The sequence below is a fragment of the Tubulanus polymorphus genome, chromosome 6 (genome assembly GCF_964204645.1).
Source record: "Tubulanus polymorphus chromosome 6, tnTubPoly1.2, whole genome shotgun sequence".
In the NCBI taxonomy this organism is placed as follows: Eukaryota; Metazoa; Nemertea; class Palaeonemertea; order Tubulaniformes; family Tubulanidae; genus Tubulanus; species Tubulanus polymorphus.
In genome coordinates, this window is record NC_134030.1 from 11,654,236 (window position 1) to 11,678,747 (window position 24,512).

General features: G+C 37.8%; 1 protein-coding gene across 1 annotated transcript; it reads left to right on the plus strand.

The window, feature by feature from the left end:
* Positions 1 to 257: 257 nt before the first annotated feature.
* LOC141907461 (transcription termination factor 4, mitochondrial-like) lies at positions 258 to 9,832 on the plus strand. Its single transcript, XM_074797109.1, has 3 exons — positions 258 to 372; positions 792 to 903; positions 8,739 to 9,832. The coding sequence occupies exon 3, from the start codon at positions 8,742 to 8,744 to the stop codon at positions 9,786 to 9,788; it is 1,047 nt and encodes a 348-aa protein (XP_074653210.1). The 5' UTR covers positions 258 to 372; positions 792 to 903; positions 8,739 to 8,741; the 3' UTR covers positions 9,789 to 9,832.
* The last annotated feature ends 14,680 nt before the right edge of the window (positions 9,833 to 24,512 follow it).

The window sequence follows — 24,512 nt, forward strand, 5'->3', positions numbered from 1 at the left end:
TTTTGTTACCACAGTCATTTGCATAATTGAGACTTGTGACATTTTCTATGATAATGATCAATTTCAAGGTCACTTGTATCTTTATATATTCACCTGGGGCAGTGAATTTTGAAATTGTCAGATTGCTGAGCATTACAAACCACTTCCGAATGGGTGTGGTGTCCCTGGAAACTTACTTTATCCTATGAGTACTGCATTGGTATCATTCACTAATTCATATATTTGAAATTTAACGCCACCATTTTCTTTTCAGTATCTCACAAAATGGACATTTATAATTGCTTTGGTACCTGATCAAGAAGTTTCTGCTGATCAATCGTGGTCTGTATTATTGATTTCATCTATTGGAATTCAGGGAATCATCAGCAATTGGTGAGTTGAATGAACTGAATGACTTGTATCTCCTTAGTTTCTGACGAAAAGCAACTCACCGGGCACTCATTCGAACTACGGTATATTTCGTTTATTTCTGCCCAAATCTCAAAATCTCAAATTCACGTGATAATGATATGTTCACGTATTCATGAAACTAGTATTAAAGATTATATGCCTGACGTGACAACTTGTATTCATTATATTCACAATACAACATGTACATAATGCATCAATACTAACAGTACTGTATTCAGTCACGAGATTGACTTCATGAACTGAAAAAGAAACCATGTAATGCAGATGGCAACTTCATGTGTTAAAACATCAATGGCAGTACACAAAAAGGAACCACCAAATTTGAGATACTATGGCTTCATTTCTGAATAATTTTTTTTGGATTTGATTTGTACTTTGAGGTCTCTTGGCCAATGGTCATCTTTGATTCGGAATTGCCAAGGCAAAATTCTGGAGTGGAAGCCTGGAAATTTATCAAGCCTCAAAAGAGACCCAACTTTTACATCGAAATTGGTAACTACACCTGCTTATATTGATATGATAAAAGAAATTTATTAGAGCCATGTATTTCACATGACTGTGGTATGAAAATATAGAACTTGATCTTGAACGATATTGGACAGCTGGGGCAGCTTGGTTTGTCACCCCCGGGTACTTCAGGTTGCACAGATAGACTGTCATTTGTGTTGTTCACCATTTTAATTAAAACCACTGATAGAGCAAGTTGGAGGTTTGACAAATTTGAAGAATCCGTCCCTTAAAAGTCTAGTAAATTATTACAAGATGCTTCTCGGAATATTTGGCTCAGTCTTTTTGGAAGAATTCGGATTTTGCTGTAATCCAGACTTCATTAGACCTGTCGACAAGAGCGACATAAAGACAATTACGATGGTTCTTTAACGCGCAAGTTTTAAAATTCAGACAGACGAAGATGTGTGGTTAACTACCGAAAAACAAATAATACAGTAATCAAATTAGCAAAATTAACGAAAATAAATTGAAGATGTATAGTTGCAAAGCAGCAATAAGGAGTTTTCTGCACAGCCTTCTTCGTATTCATGATCTCGTCTGGTTACTGTGTCAACCACGATCGCATGTATGCTGAACCAGCCGCACCATGCTATTGAAAATGAAGGGATCTTAGAATCCTGTTTATTGGTCAACACGGTTTTATAAAAGGATGGTCTATTAACAGTCAATTGGGCCTACTTGAAACCATAGATAACTGGACCAGACGGTTATTTGACTCTTGAAAATCGATTGTAAGGCCTGGATTTCGAAAAAGCATTTGATAAGGTACTACATCAGCAATAACTAAACAAGCTATTAGGAAAAGGTATCAATGATGGGTCGCTTAAATGGCTCAGCAGTTTTCTCTGATCGACAACAGGTGACCGAAATCATCGGAACTGTCTCATCTTAGAAATAAGTAGATCTAACCAGTTGAGTCACGCAAGGTCTTATAATTATAATTTAATAGTAATCTATTCAGCTGAAAATCAATATAATATATGCTCCTTCATTATGTGGTGTGGCAGGCGGACTCGTGACTGAAGCCCGTATCAGTTAAGTAAGTTACGTGGTCGTGTGGGAACGCCTTTAATTAAGTTAAAACCATTTCATGATGACATGAAACATTAAATGGTTAACAGTAGGCTACCATCATGATACGATATCACCAATAAAGATAGATCATTTTATTCAATTTTACCAGAGTTGTTTAGTGGAGGAATATCATTGTTAAGTACGCTGAGAACAACCATGTTCTATCATCAATCAGTTGGCTGACACTTCATTGTAAAATTCCATCGGTCCAATTTTCGCGAATCCATTTAGCTATCGGGTGATGTCGGTCGGTGACAAGTGCTCTTGTACATCGGCCTTGGCCTTCAATCTCTGCTATACAACGTTTGAGACTCTCTAGCTCCATGTGATAGCTACCTTTACTTTCATTACTCTAGAGATAGATTGTACAACAATGACAAGTCAAATTTTGATTACATTTTTCATATCAATATGACAACAGCTTTTTTTTGTGAGCTTCATCAAGCTAAAACTGCCAAACTTGGCCGAGTGACCCATTGAGTCGCAACAAGCATTTCCTCCAAGTATCAAATCCGTTCCCTTCAATTCACCCATCACATTTTTCTGATGATTAAACCAGGCCTGTGAACAGTGTTGTAAAGATATATGGACTTATTATGGAAGAATGTACCGATGGTTTGGCATTGTTCATTGATAGAATTGAAATAAGAAAAAAATATGAATTTTCTCGATTTATAAAAGCTCCCTACTCCATAACATTTAAATTCATTATACCATAACAGTCGTATTATTTTTTTTTGAAAGGGTAGCCCCACTGAGTAATATATTTATGACTAGAAGCTGGTGTATGGTTGGCTGGTTTGTCCATAGGCTCTCTTTTTTGCATTTCTGGCAGACTATTTGAACTGTTAACAGTCTTCCACTCTCTCGCTTAAGACATTTGTTTTTCCCTGCGCATGGACAAATTTCAAACAAATCGAGAAGTGCAGGATCGCATTCAAGAAATTTCTTCATACCTTGAAAATTGTCGGGAGTGCTTATTCTGAAAAAATTCAGGGGTATCTATATGACTAGTTAAACAAAATTTTAACCCTAGAATCAAATTAGTTACTATCTACTTCATTTCATCAAAAATTATATTCGATTTGAGGTTCATCATCACTAGGGCTATTAGTCAGCATAGTCAGCATCAAAATAATCATCGTTATCATCAAAAAAAAGAAAAATTGACACTAAGATCTCAGTCTGGTTAATAGAAATTTGAAATGCCTGCTAATGATGTTGCGATACCTTGGCTAACAAAATCGAATATTTTACTGACTTCATTTCATCAAATTGAACATTATCTGGTCTGCAATCAGTATCACTTGAGACATATTTGCTATCAGATTCCTCTTCGAAAGAATCAAAATCACTCTTATCAGTGTCGTCGTCGCTCTCAAATTCTTCTCTTTTTCTTCGTGCCTGTGACCCACTGATTGCAGTTGAACACTGAGTAGATTTTGTTTGGTAATAACTCTTCTTTATTTTTTCGTTATTATTTCATAGAAAAGATTAGAGCACCAATGCAACATAAGATCTCACTGTAGGCTATTGCTCTTTTTGGATTTTGCCATTACAAATGCATGTAACACCAACTTCGATCACTTCCTAGAATAAAAGGTTCGATACCGGACTCGTCAGCTGCTGCCATGGACTCATCCTCCCCTTCGATGTCATCAGCATGCATAATTTCATCTAAAATTCGCCTTCTCACGCTTCTCAATGGCTGACCGTCGTGATGTAGATGAAATAGTAGCTGCAAGATCATTTGTGGATTCCATGACCTTGAGCATTGGCGTAGATGAAAGCACTGTAGGCCTATTTGGTAACAAGTGTATAATTGGCACAGCAACCTTTTTTTTATAGTAACCTGTAATAAGACGATAAAATCCTAAGATTTTGATTGATTTTCTATAGGCCTAAGAATTCACACACAATATAAAAGTCCACACCCAAAGAAGAACAACTGACCTAAATATAATTTGTCAAGTTTAACCACTAACATTACACATACACAACATAGAAAGGCCAGCTGAGAGTGCATTATGACCTTGTGGTAATTGGTTTTCCCCAGTGACTCAGCTGTACCGGCATATGGGCATAACACATTAATGTACACACACACAGCTAGAAGAATCAATACAACGTTACAAGTGAGGGTGGATGCTGAACGATTTAATAATAGGGTAATTGATTTTCTAATTTAAGCGCAAGGTAATACACCAAAGTTTTTAGTTAGCTGTATAGATTGACCTTCAACCGCCGAAATCTGAGAAAGATTTTTTATCGTGCAAAATTCCTAAGTTTTTGACCGGTTTGCCATCGGAGGGAGGGCAGAACGGAAATTTAGCGTGGACTCCATAATGATAGATAGCATACGGTTGGAGGCCTGAGAAAACTATAATGGTACTTATACAACAGCTAGATCCATTTCGTACTGCAAAAGATAAGTGAAACACTCGTGCTGAAAATGTTTGTAACACAAGTGACTCGATTCTGCCACATCACATTTTGGCTTCCAGTGCTGCCACTTACTAGAAACAAATTTCGACAACTGTTTTGCGTACATAGGATTCTTGGGCCACTTATATAACCGATCCTTTTCGTGGTCAAAATTTATGGCAACGCAGCGCCGAGGCATCGTTCAATATAACTTTGAATGTGCTTTTAACCCATTAGCACTCAAGCCGCCCGTATCTGCCCTGCCTATTACTCCTCAAGCCGCCCAAATCCGCCCTGGCACTTTTTTCGTATGTTGCACGAAAACGGTTATAGTGGGATTCGAACCCAATAACTTACGATAAACTACACACCTAAGTCCTGGAAATACCAAACAGATTCCAACATCCTCCTAATCAATTTCTCGAGTATTTCAAGTTTAAACATGACACATCTGAGCGCTCACTTCAAATCCAAGTAAGTTTGGTGGCCCACCTCATCAAATCACACATCATATGAAAGCCTTGACTATTTACTACTAAATAAAGCTTACTTGCAATGCATGGAAATAAACAGCAAGTGAGCTATTCAGTATCGTGGTGAATGTAGATTTTACCTAGAATTTTCTGAGGAGTAATTGACACTACATAGTGCAATTCCTGAGTGTTAATGGGTTAAATAAACAGTTTATTGCGGAAGTCAAAGCAGTCCCTCCGTGACCTCACATAATCAAGCCTCGTTCTCGATCGCTTTCATCGCCATGTGGTTGCTAAGGCCCAAATACCGCTAATTAGGAGTAATTTTTGAATTTTTTTTGCGAATCATGATTTAATGGCTTAAACGATAGAATGTCGATAAAATAAGTTGAGTTTAAATAAAATTTATCTAACTCCATAGTGCCCTTTCTTCATATGTATGGTATGATATTTGAGTAATTTGGTACCTCATAACTGTGTGTTCTTCATCATCGATTTCAGTTAAGGTTGGTATTTTTCAACGTGGGTCTTATCCAGATTATATTGGACATAGCGGTGAGGTACGAAAACGAAAAAATTAAAAGTAGAAATAATCATGGGAATGTTTATAGGGTTTTCTGTGAAGAAACAAAACCCTAAAGTTCTTAAGGCCAAAACCTCAAAATTGTTGGTGGGTGACCATAGATGAAACTAGTTAAGTACAGTGAAATAGTAACACAAAGCCAACAGAACATTTGATATCAGAGTTAGCTGTACGCATTTTTGTCCTCGCGGCGACAGGCTTCTATTGTAAACTTGTCAGGAGCAAGACTGAAATCTTCATATAGTTAGCAGATGTATGACTTGCCATCATTAAATTGGCACACAGGCCATTTCTGTAACATCTGTGAGCATAGATTAATTTGGGACAACAGTCCCAAACATTTCCATTGAAATGTTCATTAGCATTTTGACTCATTCCATGTTTTTTGCTTACAGACTTTTACTGGGTAGATCGTTATATATCGGTGCTAAAAGTTCAACAGTCGTATCAGATAGTCCATTTCTGTGCTTAGTTGGTTCAAGTTTGTATTAACCCCTAAAATGTGACCTGATTGAAGAATGCTGGTGTTGCTGCTTTTTATCGGTCAATGCAATATGATAAGGATAGCTATCTCTGCTGTTTGCATCTCATTTACTGAATAGTTCTCTCATAAGAGTGCTCTCATAACAGTTTTGCAAAAGATCCACATTTTTAGGTCAGCCATAGGCTCGCCTATTACTATACAAATGGAGGGATTTTAAATGACATGGTTTCCAGAGTCAATCAGAAAGCAAAGACTCCTCTATGATTGGCTTAGCCAAAATAGCTTTTTCTCAAATCGGATGGATGACCTTGATAGGCTAATTAGCCATGTGCTCAAACTGCAAATTCAATCAAATTTTATTCTGCAATAGAATATCAAATCCAATCCATTTTTACTTTATTGAACAAGGTAAAACAGCAAATCCAATTCAATTTTGTTTTATTGAGCAAATTTCAGAAAGTTCTATTCTATTCCGCATTCAAATCAATAAGACCAAGGGAAAAGATTTATCTGAGGTATTTGTTCCTGCCAGCTCCAGTCGCTGTCTGTGCTACTTATGAAAACACAATTGAATGTAAATGTAAGGCTGAATCCAAGAACATGTCTATCACACTATTTAGCCCAAACGGCTACTTTTACTTAGTAGCCACTTGAGAACAATATGCAATTAACGTATCGGCCACTTTTCCTGTAGTATATTTCAAAACAGTCACTCTGAAATAGTATTGCTTTCAATTTGGTTGGCTTTTCATAGTGGCTGTTTTGAAGAGTCTACTATTGAAAGGTGACCATTCTAAAACATCTGGTTTCGATAGTGCACATAGCAGTAGAGATGACTATATAATTGTTTACGCCTGTAAACAATGACTTTGTGATAGTAACTCCTACCATAACAGCTACTTACAAAACACATCTTTTCTAAAAATCAGCTATTGAAAAATGACCAGATTCCCTGTTATAAATACACTCTAGCTACATATGCTTCAAATTAGCAGTGATACGTGACAATATAAACATACTGAGAAACTCTACCCGCTATAGTTTGGGGTATAGTTCTATTTAAAGGTAACTCAGTTTAGATCTGAAGATATTGTAGATACTCTTGAGGATGTGAAATGTAATGAGCGATTCCCAACTCTAACCAATAAAAGTTGAGATTGGGGTTGAATTTTTTTACAAATTGTCTATAGTTATGTAATTATAAGATAAATCGAAATTTCCTTCTTTTCATGAGGATATAATTTAATGAAGAATTCAATTTGAATAAATGCAGCTATTTTCAAGCATAGGTCTGCATTTATTTTTGATTTAAATTCTTAAATTTAAAGCGCAATCATAAATTGTGGCTAACCTCGCATTATAGAAATCGTGCTTTATTTTCAATGGTGGCCTGGATGTCTTTGCATCTTAAATTACGATGTGTTCGAATAGCCCTGAATTCTTATTTCGCTGAATCATTTATTTTTCAAAAAACAAAATATGCTATATATATATATATATATATATATATATATATATATATATATATATATATATATATATATATCCATGTGGATTTTAAACATTCTAAAGAAATAATCTAAATCGAGCCCATATTTGATCGAATTCAATATCAATAAGAAACTTTGTATGGTATTCAAGATTTCATTTGGTGAAACCGCAACGTTTCGACTGTTGACTTACAGCTATCATCAGGTAGAATGTAGATATTCCTAGCTTTAGCAAAGTCCATTTTGTAATGGCATATGAAACTTTCTTACTTTGGTACAAAATAACTTCCTAACGAGGCTTAGTTTCTCTTCGGAACTTTTAAAACATTCAATGCAGTAATAAAAGCTCTAACCCTATTGAATTTCATCAGAATCCGTTGCTTATTTATCAATTTAGTAGTTATTTAGCAGTGAAGTTTATAGAAGGGCAGTAAAATTGGGAAAGAGGGAAGTGAATCTTGGAAATTGTTCAATTTACGAAAATAAATTGTCTAACAAACTTCGTACACAGTGTATAGAAATCGTCACACCATGAATGTGGAGAGTGTCTATTTGAGTCAGTGGGGAAAGCCACTACCATGTATATTCATGATGAATCATCATGCAGTTGTGTGTGATGGAGATCGCATAAATAGACAGATATTCAGGAAAACTCCTGGATTCAATCAAGGGGGACATCTTAGGCATTAGTGACAGCATGCATGTGGTGAGCCACAGGGCTCTCAAGGGAACAGTCAAGGCTTGGTGTGAACGTTTATATGCATTGTTGATATTGAATTGGGTGCCAGATCCCTAAAGCTGTACTAATCAATGTACTGTGTGACTTCCCCATTTTGTCCATTACATACAGCAACCATTCAATTCAACCCACGTGTTTTGCTGTTTATCTGTTCATATATGTATGCAAATTGAACACTGACATTGTTTTTGCACGTGTTTGGATGATAAACTATGTTGCTAAGTCTATGCTGCATTGAATCAACAAAACAATCAGCATATATTCACAAACATATCAAAAAGAAAAACAAGGAAAATTGTAAATTTATTTCGAGGATTTTTATCAACAACGTTACATTTACAGCACTATTTGCGAGATGTAAACACAACCAAAAAATAATGGCTGAGGAGATGATGGAAAATAACGATTATTTGTGAAAAAAATACAAATTTTATTTACTGTCAGTGATATTTAAAAACAGACTACTCCATTAGATTTTAAACCACTACAGTGTACTTTATTGGCATTCACGTAAGTTTAAATTACGATCTTTAATCTTTTTTTTTTTCAGAAAATGCACGGGAGATTGTATCAACTGATGGTCAGATCAGCCAGACCAGTCTATGAAAAATTTGGGAATTTGCTCTGGCGACGAAATTCATCTTCAGTCCATCAGAGATGGATATATTCACAGCAGATTACCTTATCTGTAAAAGGCTTTTCTAGTGTGAAAGATGACAACGTGGCATTTGAACCGAATAAGTCTATGGGTATTAAATGTGAGAATATATTACAATACTTGAAAGTAGAATGGCTTAAAATCAACAAATTGGAGCCATTAAAGTCAGATGTAGCTGAAAGAATAAGTCGGATCCTCCTACACCATAATGCACCAGAGGCATTAATTGGAAGATTGATTTTAGAAAATCCATTGATATTACAGAAACCTGTAAAACAATTTGAGGAGTGTACCGGGACACTGATTGAATATGGATTTAATGGTGGTCAACTTGTGAACATTTTACCAGCATTTCTTAGAAATACTCCATCAAAGAAATCATTGACAGTTGTATTGAATACTATTCGTAGCTTTGGATTCACTGATGAGGAAATTCCAAAAATGTTTTCTAAATATCCTCAGCTTTTTCTGTTGGAAGAAAGTGAGCTCACAAACCGTTACAATAATTTGCAGATGATATTACCAATGACTCAATTAAAAACAATGATATATAATTGTCCGAATATGCTGTTGCACTCCATAGCCAGTACTATGGAAAAGTATGATTACATTGTTCATGAAATGGGATTGAATGATAAAGATATAAGTCATTCAAAAGTTTTTCATCATAGCATTGAGCATATCAGAGTGCGGCATACATTGTTATTGAGAGCTGGGCTTTATGAAAAACCAAAACCTGATGGAACAACAAAAAATATAATTAATCCTAGACTACGACGTATTGTGGATACTACTGATTTGGAGTTTGCCCACAAAATTGCAGATGTCGCGCTTGAAGATTACTGGTGCTTCAGGAATGTGTTGTCAGTGGAACTAGATCATTTGACAAATGATGATGTGGACAGCGATGATGAATATTTATCCAGTTATAAAAGAAAGTAGAATTTAATAGATTCATTCGTTCAACCTGCAATAAATGAGTACTTTGGACAGTTCTCGGTAGTTGTTTTAGATGTATGCATGTATGGAATGATGTCTATTTAAATCTGAGTGCCGGGATATTTGGAGTCCTTGCCATGTTAATTCTGGCTGTACATACCTAATGAGGTTTTGAAATGGCCAGAACCACCCTCTCTCAGCAGGAATTTGAATCTGATGGCATTGAAAAAGTAACTTGGTTGTGTAGTTTCCAAAAATGCATAAATTGTTAGGGTTAAGTTCTCACATAGTAATAGCCATTTGTAGTCTGAAAAACAGCTATTTTACTGTCCCCATATTAATCGCTTCACCGATTCTTTCTGATTTTCTGATGGAGAATGTAGATTTTCATTTGAAATGTTCATCGAAGAGGGATGATTATAGGCACGTTGGAAACAGAATGTCTCCTAGGATCTGTGACACCTCCCCTCCGTGTGATGTTTTAATGTGTGTTTTCAATTATATGTGTTTTCATAGTGATAGTTGATTAAGCATACCCTCATGTAATGCTGTTAACAAACCACTCTGTGGATGGTCAGAGAGGTTGCACCTATTCTGTTGCGTAACAAAATACAGTAGGTGGCACCACATTCCAGGGTGCGGGGGTCATGTTTTAATATTACGCGACCGTATCTCAGAATGCTAAATCCTTTCTGAACAAACTGATGCATAATATAGGCATTCTTGGCTGGTTATCAATGAAATAATGGTTCAAATTATCGCACAAAGGGCATGTATGACTTCAAGAGCACAGGGCCTTAGTCCCAACAGGCTATGGTGTTCACTTTTCGTCGTCGTCTGTTCGTTCGTCCGTCCGTAGAAGGAATCCAGTTATTTTGGAAAGTTTTAAAGACATTTGATGTAATATCTTGATATTTGGGTTACACACGATTCTACCTAGACACATCTTCTGCCCAAAAACTGCCCTGTCAGAATCAAGATGGCCGACTGGCAGCCATTGTTGTTCCCCAAAATCAGCGTTGAATAATACAAAAACTTAGTAATCCTATATTACATTGGTACCTATGCATATTTCGTTACCACAGTCAATTGCAAAGTGGTAGCTCATGACATGGTCTATGATTTTGGAGAGTTTCAAAGTCATTAGTTATTCTATATGGTCACCAGGGGGCGTTGAATAGTAGAATAACGTAGTATTTCCTTGTTATGTTTGTACCTAGGCATATTTTGTTACCATGATCAATTGCAAAGTTGTAGTTCATGACATGTTCTATGACTGTGGTGAGTTTGAAGGTCATTGGGTCTTTCATATGGTCACCATGGGGCATTGAATAGTAGAATAACTTCATAATTTCATATTATATTGGTACCCTGGAAGAAAGACACTCTAAATATTTGGATGGATATATGAAAGCTGTGGGTACTGGAGTGTGTAATGGGTAGTGTAGTGTGATCTGTGTACATTTGTAGCTAGCACACAGATCACATTGTTCAATGGGGTTTGGTCCAGGACTCGCGAGATTTTCAACAACACGGAAGTAACGTGTAATAAATGATGACTTGAATTGCATGACTACCTACCACCCCTCATTATTGTTTGAAAAGTAAACGTTCCGCACTGACTAAAAATTAGTAATAACATTTTAGAAATGGCCAGAATTTTAACTTAGGTTCTATCTCATTTTTGTTTTACAATTGTGATTGGTATAATTTTTTTTAAACGGCCGTTAAGGCTTCATGTTTCGTCTGCAATTCACTGCAAATAGTTACGCAACTACGCACATTTCAGTGTTTTTGGCAGCTGTACACTCAATCGGCACCGTTCGTGACTAGCTTCACTGCGGAATTATCATTAATTAACATCGCCATATCACATCATCAACTTATATTGTGCCTTAAAACCCTAATAGCCGAAATAATTGAAATGCGCACACGATTTCTATCAATGAAAATTGAGAGAGTGGCCATGTTTGTGTTTGCTGCTTCGCGTAAATCCGGCGCGGTGGCGCAACCGTGCGGAGTGGGGCCGATACGTCTAGGCATATTTTGTTATCACCATCAATTACAAAACCGTAGCTGCTGACATGTTATATTATTGTGGTGAGGTTCAAGGTCATTTGGTTTTGTATATGGTCACCAGGAGGCGTTGAATATTGAAATTGTTAGATTGTTGAGCATTTTAAACCATTCCCAACGTAGGCATGGTGTCCCTGGACCCCTAGTTTACAAATCCCAACACGATTGTACTATCTGTCCAATCATAGAAGTCGTCGACACGCAAATCGATCTCCCTCGGCAGCATATCGCAAATACGGACAGCCATGGCGGCGGTAATTTATTCCAATCGAGAAATTGAAAGTGCTCTGATGGAGCAACAAGCTACTTGCTCATTAGTAACGAACACATTATATTGCCTCTTTCATCAACTAAACGGATATAACATGCGGTGCCGTACGTATCAAGTGACGCATCCAAAAAATTGTGAATTTCACGTCGAGCAATCTTCTAAAAAATCTGGTGGCTTGTAACATCTTGGGATTTTGAGTTGACCCAATTTCGGTAAATTGGTCAACCATTTCCTCCAATCGGAGTACTTTTCTTCAAGAATCTCGTCATCCCAGTCTGCCTTATGCAGGCACAATCTATGCAGGACTAACTTCGCCGGAAGAATGAGATGCATTATCAGACTCTGCATTATCATGTCGTTCGTAAACACTACTTATAACAACATACCCCCCCGAGAAGGGGAACAATTCCAATGTCAATAACTCTAATTAGGCGGTAAATGTTAAAGGATTTTTGGTTTACCTTTGTCAGTGTGAGCTTGGCATTGAGCCAATTCATGTAAAATCGCGGTATGTTTTTTTATGTGAGCATTTTTTTCATTGGTTCTCGGGTTAAACAACGTTTAATCGATGCGATTGAAGACATGACAAACCTCCATCGATGACATGGTCAACTTTGTTAAAATTCGACGAAAAACTGTTTTTGGCGAGAAAATTCTTAGCTCCTGCGTATACAATTGCAATGACCTCGATTGGGGGGCATCGTCTCTACAAGCGAATGTGATTGGCTTTTTTGGGATATACGGCGAATTCCGGCGCTACTAAAATAATTATGGGAAAGCCATTAATGGCGAACGTTTGATTGGACTAGGTGCCGTATATGTGCGAATCTTAAATGCTCATTGCTGGTGAGAATATAATTATTTCACATATCGCCATAGGTATTGTTTCGTTTTAATACCCGGTGATTGTGTTGATAGAGATCGAAGTGAAGCAAACGTTCACTGCACAAGGCTTCCACATGTGCGCGGGAGCGCTAACATTAGACTGTTGCACACACAAACACACGCTTATACACACTACTATATGGTGATGCTGTACCGCTGATTGGCGCCTGCACGTTTGGTATGATAACAGGCTGAATAATCGTCGTAGCAGAAAATGAGCGCCGTGTTTTCTGTTTGATAGAATTTGTAATAAATTGTAATTTCTTGTGACCTGAAAATACTAAGCAGCAAACTATAGGTATAGGTCGAGATCTGAATATTTTTGTGGTAAATTCCAGGATTTAAATCTAATACTGTGCCCCGGTGTTTTAGCTTCCGGCCACCGCGAAACTCTATCAACTGTACCACATACCCCTGTTTGTTCAGCTACCAATTTTAACAAGAGATCTGGGGAATTGAAGAAATTATCAATGTATACATGGTGACCTCGGTTATAATAATTCTGAACAAGATCAGTTACAACTCTGTAACCAAGGCCGTGTTCAATGTTGTCCGATTTGCCAGTGTAAACCTTCCAGTCCAGACAATAACCAGTTCAACTGTCGGCTATTGCCCATACTTTGATTCCCCACACTTTGATTCCCCACTTTACAGGCTTTTTGGGGAGGTACTGGCGGAAAAAAACACACCCTTTGAACTTGACCATGCTTTCGTCTACTGATGATTCACGGTGCGGTACGAAGTACTGCCTATATTTTGGTAGACAAATATCAAGAAGTGGTTTGATCTTGAAGAGTGGGTCATATCCAGGCTGACCTTTCTCTACTCTCTGGGAATTATCAGCAAAATGCACGAAAGTGGTTATTAGCTGGAATCGGTTACGACTGATCAGTTCATTGAAACCACGAGTTTGGAGTAACCAATGTGAATTGAAGTAAAACTCAATAGAAGGTTTGGGACACATACCCATTGCTATATGTAAAGCTGTAACTATTTTGATTTCATTCAAATCAACTTCTTTCCATGATAGATATCTTGATTTTGCAGGAAATACATCAGGTGTGTCAAAAAATTGTTCGGCATACCTATTAGTCTCTTGCACAATGAGTTCGAAAACTTCATCAGGATTAAAAAGTTTGAAAAGTTCTACCGGAGGAAGATCCTCTAGTCCTGCTATCCCACCAGGGTTCATCGTATAAGCTGGCCACCATATTGGAACAGTACCATCATGACCAGCATTCCTCGGAATAACTGGCGCGTTTCTCTGTACACCACCTCGAGCACCACCACGTCCACGGATTCGTTGACGGCGAGCAGGGACTTGTACTCGTCCAACATTTGCGCCACGACCATGTCCTCGCCCTCGTCCCCTTGGACGTGCTGGGGGCCTTCCTCTGGCTCTTCTATTAGTTACTGGTGCAGCAGGAGGGGTAGGTGACCTGATAGCTTTGGCAATATCAGTTATACTGATATATCTTCTGTAACCACGACTTGCTGTGCCAACATCCATCGATACAAAGGATTTGAATTTGGCCGCATTGTGCAGAAATATAACTTATATATCAGTATCAGGTGCTCTAAGAACGATATTCTTAGTAATCTGTGAATGGTGCACCGCATGTAGACAGAGTCTAGTGTCAGCGTCTGGTTGATTGTAGCTTAATTCTAACACTTCATCTTTAACAACTTGTTCATCAATACTGGTAACAGAAATTTTGTAGCAAGATTCTCCTACACCAATGTATAATTGCTTTAGCCTAATAATTCTGCGTAGTCCTGCGAGCGCCAGTCTTCCAGAAGAAAACCAGGCAGTTGTTGTTTGAAGGTTGTAGACTTGAGTGCTTTAGTAAAATCCTTCGGTCGAATCTGTTCTGGTCCACAGATGGTATAGATTGAGGACTCAGCTCCATGGCGTTCATGTTCTGATGGTTTAATCCATGGGCTTTCGTAAGTATCGAAAACTATGTCTATCTTGCTAGATGTTGCTTTTGTGGTTGCGATGAGTATTGCTTGTGACAAACCACCATATGTAGCGGGTGAATCGGTGGTAAGACGTGTTGCAAGAAGTTTCCATCTATAAGAGTGGACGTAACTGTTGTTGACTCTCCATGATTTTCAACCTTAGCTTCTAGTATATCGAAAAAGACACTTTTCTCTGTGTGTGCCATCTGTTCTGCATAAAAAAGAGGAACTGAAGTCAGCAGGTATTGGAGAAGAAACTTCAGAGCAATTTCCTTCTGGGATGCTATCAAAGCTATGCGACCAAACATGTCCCTGGTACATCGTAATTCTTGAATGACTGGGTTCTGTGCCCTCTTGTTTTTAGCTCCTGGCATGGAGAAAGTGACTAAAGGATGCTTCTCTATGGCACGATCAAATCGAGATGCATCTGCAGCGCATTCATTCATGAAAGCATCATGGCGCTTTTTTCCCTGTTCACAGAGGTTCAATAATGAGTTAGAGACTGATTGACTTGCACTCTTTCCAGCATGTATGTTTATGAGATCTGCACGATCTAAGTTGAACGGGTTGGCTGTATTCTGTATCATCGTGAGAATTTTCTGAAGATCTGAGTTGTCACGTTTTTTACGCTTATCAAAGACCTCTGCATGTGTAAAACCACTTTTAACAATTCCAGTCATTTGCAATGTTGCGCCAACAAACGCAGCTCTGCTGCGAGATAGGTCGGGCTGTCGACTTCAGTTGCCTACGGCAGTCCCCCAGTGTGTCGACTACAGTCGCCTATGGCTAGTTAAGGGTTAAAGGCTTAAAGTTTAATGAACCCTGTTTTGGCCTTCAGTCAAAGTTGGTCGAGACACTGCTGTTTTACTAGCAGACCTGACGGTTAAAATGATTAATGAATACACTGACCATGAATGCAAAGTTGTAGTTCATGACATGTTCTATAATTGTGTGAGTTTCAAGTTCATTGGGTTTTGCATATAGTCACCAGGGGGCGTTGAATAGTAGAATAAGTTGGTATTATTAAATTGGTAACGAGGCATATTTTGTTATCACAATGAATTGCGTTGCTGCCGGCATGTTCTATGATAATGGTGAGTTTAAAGGTCATTGGTTTTTGTATATGGCCACCAAGGGGCAATGAATATTGAAATCTTTAGATTGTTGAGCATTTGAAACCATTTCCCAAGTGGGCATGGTGTCCTTGGAGCCCTAGTTTAAGAATAGGCTTAACAACAGATGACTTATAGTTTTCTGGAAATGTCCTTGAATTAAGCAAACTGTTGATTGTGTCTGTAAGGGTAGTTATGAAGTAGGGTAGCTGTACCCCGGTCAGACAAAAATAAAGGTTTTTAGTTATAGCCCTTAGCTACTTACTATTAGAAAGATCATGCATCAAATATAAGAGCCAAAATTCTTTTTTGAATGAATTATGCAAATGAGTATTCAAATGGCCGCCAACCTTCGGAAAACATAAAATCTTTCAAACACTCTATCTTGGAAAGTATTAATCATATTGTTATTAAAGTTCCACTTTCTCTACCGTTAGGAAGGATCATGTTCTTTTGCATGTTGAAAGTTCTTTTTTTACCACGAAGCACCCCACGAAGCAACTAATCGCACTAAATGTAGCATCTTCAATGACAGTATGACTAACAAATATCTCCAAATCAGTTTGTTTAGACATGCATTATTATTTTGTGTTATGCCATGGAGACGCTTACGGAGGTGATGTAAGATCACCATAGATTAGTTCAACGAGTTCAGTAATCTATTCAGGTAGTCCATAGCGTTGTTTGAAACTGTCAGGATACTGGTTGTACTTACACCAGCTATCATCACCACTGGGGCATTTGTAATGTTCTGGATATGCGTCTCTACTTGTAAGACGGTAGAGACTAGCCATCAGGTTTGTCTGCATTTCTACGATATTTCCTTCATTTTGCCTAGTAGCAAGTCCAAAGGAGTTCTGGAGGACATCAATCGTTGTCTTAGTCAGTCGACCAGCACCACCTATACCCTTGCCATCGGAGAGCTTTTTGCCTTTATAACTGGTCTTCACTTTCCGTAACCGAGACCCTAAATGCTTTTGGACATGCATTCTACTTTCTCAATCCGAGTATCTCCATATGGTTTGCTGACATACGGAAGCTTATCGGTACACACCCTTTTTATCCCATCATGCATGGATTCACTCATTGAACGCTTGCATAATGGCATGTAATGTTTTTGTGCATTTTCCATTATTTTCATCAACAGATGAGTGATTTTATGTGATCGCGTCGTGCATTTGGTTCGGCAGGATTGCTATGACACACATGCAGTGCTCTATGGAAAAGCGTAGCGACCCTGTCTCTCAACATTGCTGCACGGAAGAAAAGTTGATTTGTCCAGCTGTTTATTGATCAGAAGTCCTGCACTGTTATTAGTATGACAATACCGATGTTTAAAACCAAGGCCAGCAGTATATCAAATTCCTCACTCGTTGTCAGCACCCATTTCTGCAATCCTGAGTTTGGCCTCAGGACATCATTATGCAGCTTTTCAATGCTAAAATATGAAACGAAATACCTAATGAAATGCTAAACTACGAAACGAAATGGCCATTCTTTTGTGTGTCCTATACCTTTACCTAATATCGTTTCAACATTCAGCCCTACATGGACCCCGTGAAATACAGTATATCAGCATCACCAGAAATGAGAATTCCCCGCGGATTTCGGTATTGAAAAATATCAATTTTCCAAATAGTCCATAAATGATGTAAAAGTATAGGGGGGGGGGGGGGGAGGGTGATGAATTCACTCAACTGGTCCTGTACGATTGGTGATCGGTTGAACCGTAAAAGCGTTCAGTGCTTGTTTTACTTATCGTCGCGTAGTGAATTTTAATGCATATTCATTGCAGCACAGATTTTTTATCTACTATGATGTTCCGTATTGTATCGATCGGTTACGGACAGACACCAGCGCAGCAACAGAAGTAATGTATATTGGCCTTACTGTTGCCGCGCACGTACAGGGAGAACGCCTTCAGATATTACACTGTGGATGATTTTTAGTGAGCATTCATCGGCGAATTTTTACTGCAAATTCAGGGCTCGATCCGTAATGCGTAAAATGCTGATTGTCATTGAATGAGGATGTGCCACATTGGAAATAGCCATTGCCTTCCAAAATATAATAGTCATTCAATAGGTTCAAGTTCGCTCTTAAGTGCTAGGATAACGGTTTTAATTTCTAAAATTTTCCAATCTAACACTAAGAAAGCGAAGAAATTTGCAATTAAGAGTCAGCTTTGAAGTCTTTTTGCATACGAGAGTATATGTATATTCCGAGGATACCTAAGTCACTGTTGATAAAGGAAAGTGTCAGAACTAATTTTCAAGTTGAAACATTATACTTAGACAGCGTTTTAAGCAATATAGCAGCAAAGGACTCATGAGATAAGTTAGTCCACAAAATAGTCAAAGTAAGAAATTAATCAACAAAAACTTGAATTCCATGCTTAAATTTAAATATATTTTAAGTTATCGGCGTTCTTTTAGAATTTATACAAAGAACCAAATCCAGAAGATTTAAGAGAAGTGAATGACCAGAATGGGAAAACTTTAGTATTATTCGCTCTTGAATGTAGTAGTTGCCTGACCTCAGTTACAGAAGGGTTGAGCGCATAGAAACCACAAGGTTCCAGATCTGCGATGGTATGAACTGTCTGATGCACCGCGATCATAACCAATGTTTATCACCTATCATGTCATTGAATCTGTGCTGCGATCTGTCAAGGAAAGCAAGCATAGAAAATAATGATAGCAACATATAATAGCTTACAAATTACATAACACTAAAAGAATTTTAAACAATTGTTCAGTTAGTGTTTATTGATAGGTGTTCTTTCAAACAATTTGGTTTAAAAAAAGGGTCATGGATGATGGCATGTGCTCTTTAAATCTTCCAAATGTCTTCAATTTTGGCATGAGTATGTGTCTGTGAGAAATTGAATGGTTCATAGGGCCTTGTATTCGGGTTGTGGTATGGTACAATCATGTACTGTTTACTGGCGTGTCCACCATCACCAAGCAAAACAGCTGGATTATCCTCCAAGTACCTACAAAATAAAAACCGAGAGGCACTGACAAACTGAACTTTTATAATAAAGATAATGATTTTCTTTGTACTCCACGACGTTTCAGAGCAGATGAATCAGTAGAAAATAGAGTCCAGAATTAGGGACAGGAAGTTCAATCGTAAGTGAATATATTAAAAGCACTGGTTAAGGATATACCGTAGTTAAAAACTGACGTGACAAGCGAGCTGTCGTGAATCATCCGCCAGGCCCTAGTTGAACTGTCTTGAGTGGCTCAATGCCATCGAGCTACTAGATTTGTGAATAATCCTGAGAAAATGATAAAAAAATATTTAACGTGTACCGGTGATATTATATTATAGTTTGGCCTTACTAGAAATCATCAACAAAGGAAAACTGGTGTGGCCTTAGCCGGGCTGTACACTGGGTCTAATAAATATTGACCAGGCAGCTCTGGGTACTTTTTTATAAATCTATTGGACAGGCTGATAGATAATGTATGTAGTCCCAACCTGGGATCAGTGTTCTACAAATTACCACATAGGACAGTTGTGTACATGGAAGTATGGAATGAATTGAATTCAAAAGGCTATAGGAATATTTATCTCAGGGAATACAAGAGGTAGGATTATTTCATAACTCCGAAACTGGGTCTAACGATTTTCCTCTATGGTCACATATTGCCTGGCAGTTTATCAAATGATATCTCTTTCGATTCACAAAATCTTCTTCATGGTGGTGGGGCCACTGAATACAGATGTGCGTACAGTCTATGCACCTTATCACACAAGGAAATCCTTTAAATTTTTAACCCAGTGGTCAAAGATAAAACTACCCAACCTAGAGGCTTACTTTAGCAGCTAGGTTCGATATATTTGACCCTAGGGTTAAATTTAGCACCGAACTATTAGACCGAACTAACCCTAACCCTAGGGTTATCAGAGTTAGCCCCTGGGTTAAAAGTTAATACTAGTCTATAAAACCAGCCTTGATCTCTTTGTGACGCACATGGCTTATGTGAAAGCGTATATGGTCATCTTGTAACTAAGAGTAGTTTCGGCAACGCCGTTGATAAACTTGCTTGAACAATGGTTTGCGTGTCAGTTTTTCTTTTTCAATTTGACCAATGTTTTTAAAAGTATTTTCGTTGCAATTGGATTCTATTTCAATGGTTTTGATGTTTTTTTTGTGGTTTTCAGTTACAGGATAACTGATTTTTCTTTTAACACTACATACTTCATTTTCGGCAATGATTTCGTAGATCTTGCAGGTGTGAGGTCGAGCGATTTTACTGGAGCCTTTTGAAAGAGGTCTTTCAAAGCATTCCTATTGTCAGTCCTCGTTTTCCCAAACACCTTCGGTGTGTTTTGCCATTTTTCAGTGGCCAAAGTGATCGATTTTCTCAACTTTTGGGCATTTTTGATGAAATATTTCTTGCAGCGCCCCGTTTCTTTTATTGTTTCGTCAGATTCTGTAGGATTAGCATCTGCAGATCTCTCATCATTCAGGTCACTTAATGTGTCTACAATATCAACTGGCTCCTGTATGCTTTTTTGATGATTCTTCTTTTGCTGAGACTCATACAGTGATAATAAGACTATGCATATGATGTGATAAAATTTCATGTACTGATCAAGATTTGCTCAGTTCAACAGCAGACTGAAAAAATACATTCCATATTGATAATTGGCCTTCTAGCAATGTACCTATGCATCTTCCATCAAATGACAGGCGCCGACGTGCATCAATGATATTTGATAGTCGTCAGTTGATGGATGCCTTGCCCTCAGGGGTACGATGGCAACGTTTTAGGTGATCTTCCATTGTCTCGAAATTAGATACTTTCAGAAATCCTTGCGTGAATCCTACACTCCTATACAGGAAATCATTTTTGGCATTACTGTATTTTTATATCCATATTTCGACTTCTTTGATAAGGAAATTGTGACAACCTTTGTTCCATCATTACTTGTGTCTGATTGTCGGTTATCACTTCTGCTACTGCCAGGGGGATATTTCTGCCTGTTACCGGATTTGCCAAAACGATAGCGTGATGAAAATGATCTGGCTTTCCTGGGTCTTTCCGAACCACTGAACCCATTGCATCGTAAAATATTGTATTTTTGCAGCCATATGAAATGCATACACCAGCTTCCGAAAAAAATTATCACGCATGAAGGTTAAACTGATCGATTGAATACAGCCGTTTTTACATTTTCTGCGAAGAAAGGGTCAGCAACCCTGGCACCTTTCTTCAGGGGAATTTTAGGAACTGAACGCCCTTTGATCACAGCGCAATTGCCGTAGGGTCAGTATGCTGGAAATGCCGGTATGTCGGGAGTGATGGTATATCGGTAAGTAAAGTAAAAGTTGCTGCACATGCGCAGTGATTTCCGCCGCATCAATACGGTCACAGGCAAAATGAAGCCGTTTCATCCCTAGTTCTTTTTATATAGTACAGCATAACGACCGCCTGATAATGATCCCTAACGACCAATTGTTAGTCGGAACTTTATAGCGGATAAATAAAGAATATCAGCACAAGGTATTTCTGTGAATTTATTTGCATTTCAAATTTAGCGCCATTCTCGCGAGATTTTCAACAACCTGGAAGTAAAATCCAAGCCAGTTTACAAGTTTCGGTTCATTGTCGAGTCTTCGGTTGACTCCATTGATGTTGATTCTTCTGTGTGATCGTGGTCTGACGCTGCTTCGGACAGACCTGCTTTCGACTTTTCTATGTTTGTGACGATTGGGGGACGGTCTTCGGACAGAGCTTCCTTTGACATGCCTGCTTTCAACGATTCGGTATTGGTGTCCAGCGGCGGGGCACCGAGCATGACCATGTTTCTTGACCTTTCATGACGACGACATGGTCATGAAGTACCGAATGGTGCCTTTTGTGACACTCCTTGCAATACGGGTGACACTCCTTACAAATTCAAGTTCTTGAATTACTTGTTTGATGGCGCTAGTCAGAACCGGAAATTGGAACCTAAATCCGCCATGTTCTAGTTCATTTGCGATGAAAATCTCTCGCTTCACGTTTTTAATGACTAACTATACATCGTCACGCATAATCCTTAAAACATGATATCCTACTGCTACGTTGGATACGCTTAAACCTCACTGCAAAGGCTCGAAATCACTTTAAATGTTCAAAAATTATCAAAAAACATTTTGCGACAGCTGACGATGTAAAGACTGTTTGCCAGGTATCACAACGTGGCTGCACTTGACGGCACGATTTCGATTGTTGGTTCGAGTCTTAGTACTTTTCATATTTTCATTATGAATCTACAAGTGTTGTCCTTCTAAAATCAATTTTATTTCATAATATTATTTCTTATTTATAAGTGTAGCCTGCAATAAATTCCCATTGATAGAGTCTTGAACTCAACAACAAAGTGATGTAACCCGGCACCAGTCTTCACTTCCGTTAGCTGCCTCGAGCGTCATCGCTAAATTTGTGATTTTTGGTAATTTTTTTACATTTTTTGTGATATTTAGCATTCGAAGTGAGGTTTTATCAAATTCAACACATTGTCAGGATATCATTCTTAAAGGATTACGCGTGACAATGTATAGTAAGTGAAATATCGCTAACTAAAAACTTGAAGTGAGAGATTTATTGCAAATGAACTAAAACATAGCGGATTTAGGTTCCAATTTCCGGTTCTGACTAGAGCATCAAAGGAGAAATTCCAGAACTTGAATTTGTCGATATCCCGTATTCGTTCGATTCAATGGCTTACCTGATGAGGTTTCAGACAGTTATAACGCAAGTGATGTGGAGTAAAATCCACAATAATAACGAAACAACAGTCCAAAAATGTAACTGAAGTTAGTAGTTTATTCAACGTTTCAACTATATCCTAAAAGTCATCTTCAGGAACAATGAAATATGACAGAAATTATGAGGAAAATTAACGTAGAAACAGTTACAAGCTAAAATAGATTAAAGAGAAGCAAACCAAATGGTAATTATATGATACCATTTCTTTTTATAAGAAAAATTCTTTATTTTAACCATCAAAATTTAGAATAAATTTGTTATACATAGATAATATGACAGTTAAATATCGCAATATCTTGGTAAATGCAGTGTAGAAAACGAGAAAGAAAAAAAAGTACCTGGTACAGTCATTGCTTGCTAATTTTGTTACAACGATCATAATTTTCAGCAATAAATTTTGCTACTTTTGAAATAATTTGGTGGTTTAAATGAGATGTATAGATACCAGGGTCACCATATAATAGGTAGTTACATTTTCTGCGTTTTGGGAGTCAACGTAAGTGGGGTCCTACCTGCAGCTGGTCTAGTTCAATTAGGAGATTGGTTAAAGAAGCCCGATGGTCAGGCTGGTTGCAGAAAATAAAGAAATGCGCGGTGTCGAGCCGCCTTTTACAAAAGTTACAAAGAGGATTTTTGACTAGGAAATTGTGGTTAAAAAATTACTTTTTAGCAGGAAATCTACTCTTAACCTATTTAGGGCTATCTCCTCTGGGGGTTATAATTTGGAGATCAGTTGTGCTGGTAATATGATTTCCAGTGTATTCAAGAGAAACTTTTCTTTTGAAGTTGGTTATTAAATCCAGATCTCTGAAATTTGCTGGGAGTTTATTCCAGACATTCATCAATATGGCAATAGGCGAAGTCATGAATTTAGCACTTCCAAAGGGAAGTGTAAACGGCAGTGGGTTTTGCACAGTACAGGACCTGGAAAACTGATATTGGGAAAATGGATGAATCACCAGAGGGGCGATATCATGGATAACTTGAAACATATAAATCTGGCTTCTTTCTTTACGCCTGACATCTAGAGTTGGCTAATGGCAAAATATGACAGCGCTATATGACAAACTATGGGGTAGTTAAATCAAAACATTGGTGAATACAAGTTGAGAGAGACTTAAATTGATGAGTGACAAATAAGAGGTTTAAAGTTTTTTACATCTAATTTGTGCTCTTTCATACGTTGGTTAAGGTTCTAACCTGTTTGTCCTATACTTTGTCGCAAACTTTACAAGGCATTATACAAATTCCACAATTGAGACATTCGGATTTTGGTTTGTTTTTAATCAATATGTTGCTAAGTTTATTATTATAATTAAAGATAAGTTGTTTATCTAGTGACCAAGGAGGAACTTTAGAATTCTCGAGAAAAGGTACATACGGTACAATGATAGGCTGTTCATTGGTAGCCGACGCAGGAATTCTTAAGTTATTTTTTCTAAAATTGGTAAAAAATGGCCTTTAAGGAGAGCTTTTTTCAAAATGAAATCAGGTAGGCAAAGAAAAATCCTTGAGCTAAACTGAGTTTGATAATGGGGGAAGAGAAAGAAAAGTAATGAAGGTAGGATTCAACGTTAGTTGGTTTCATATACACCGTGAATTTCCAGAAAGACATACCGTTAAAGATCAAACATCCAGGAAAGTTATTAGG

Coding starts and splice junctions, on each gene's coding strand:
- LOC141907461 (XM_074797109.1), top strand. CDS start 8,742: ATGCACGGGAGATTGTATCAACTGATGGTCAGATCAGCCAGACCAGTC.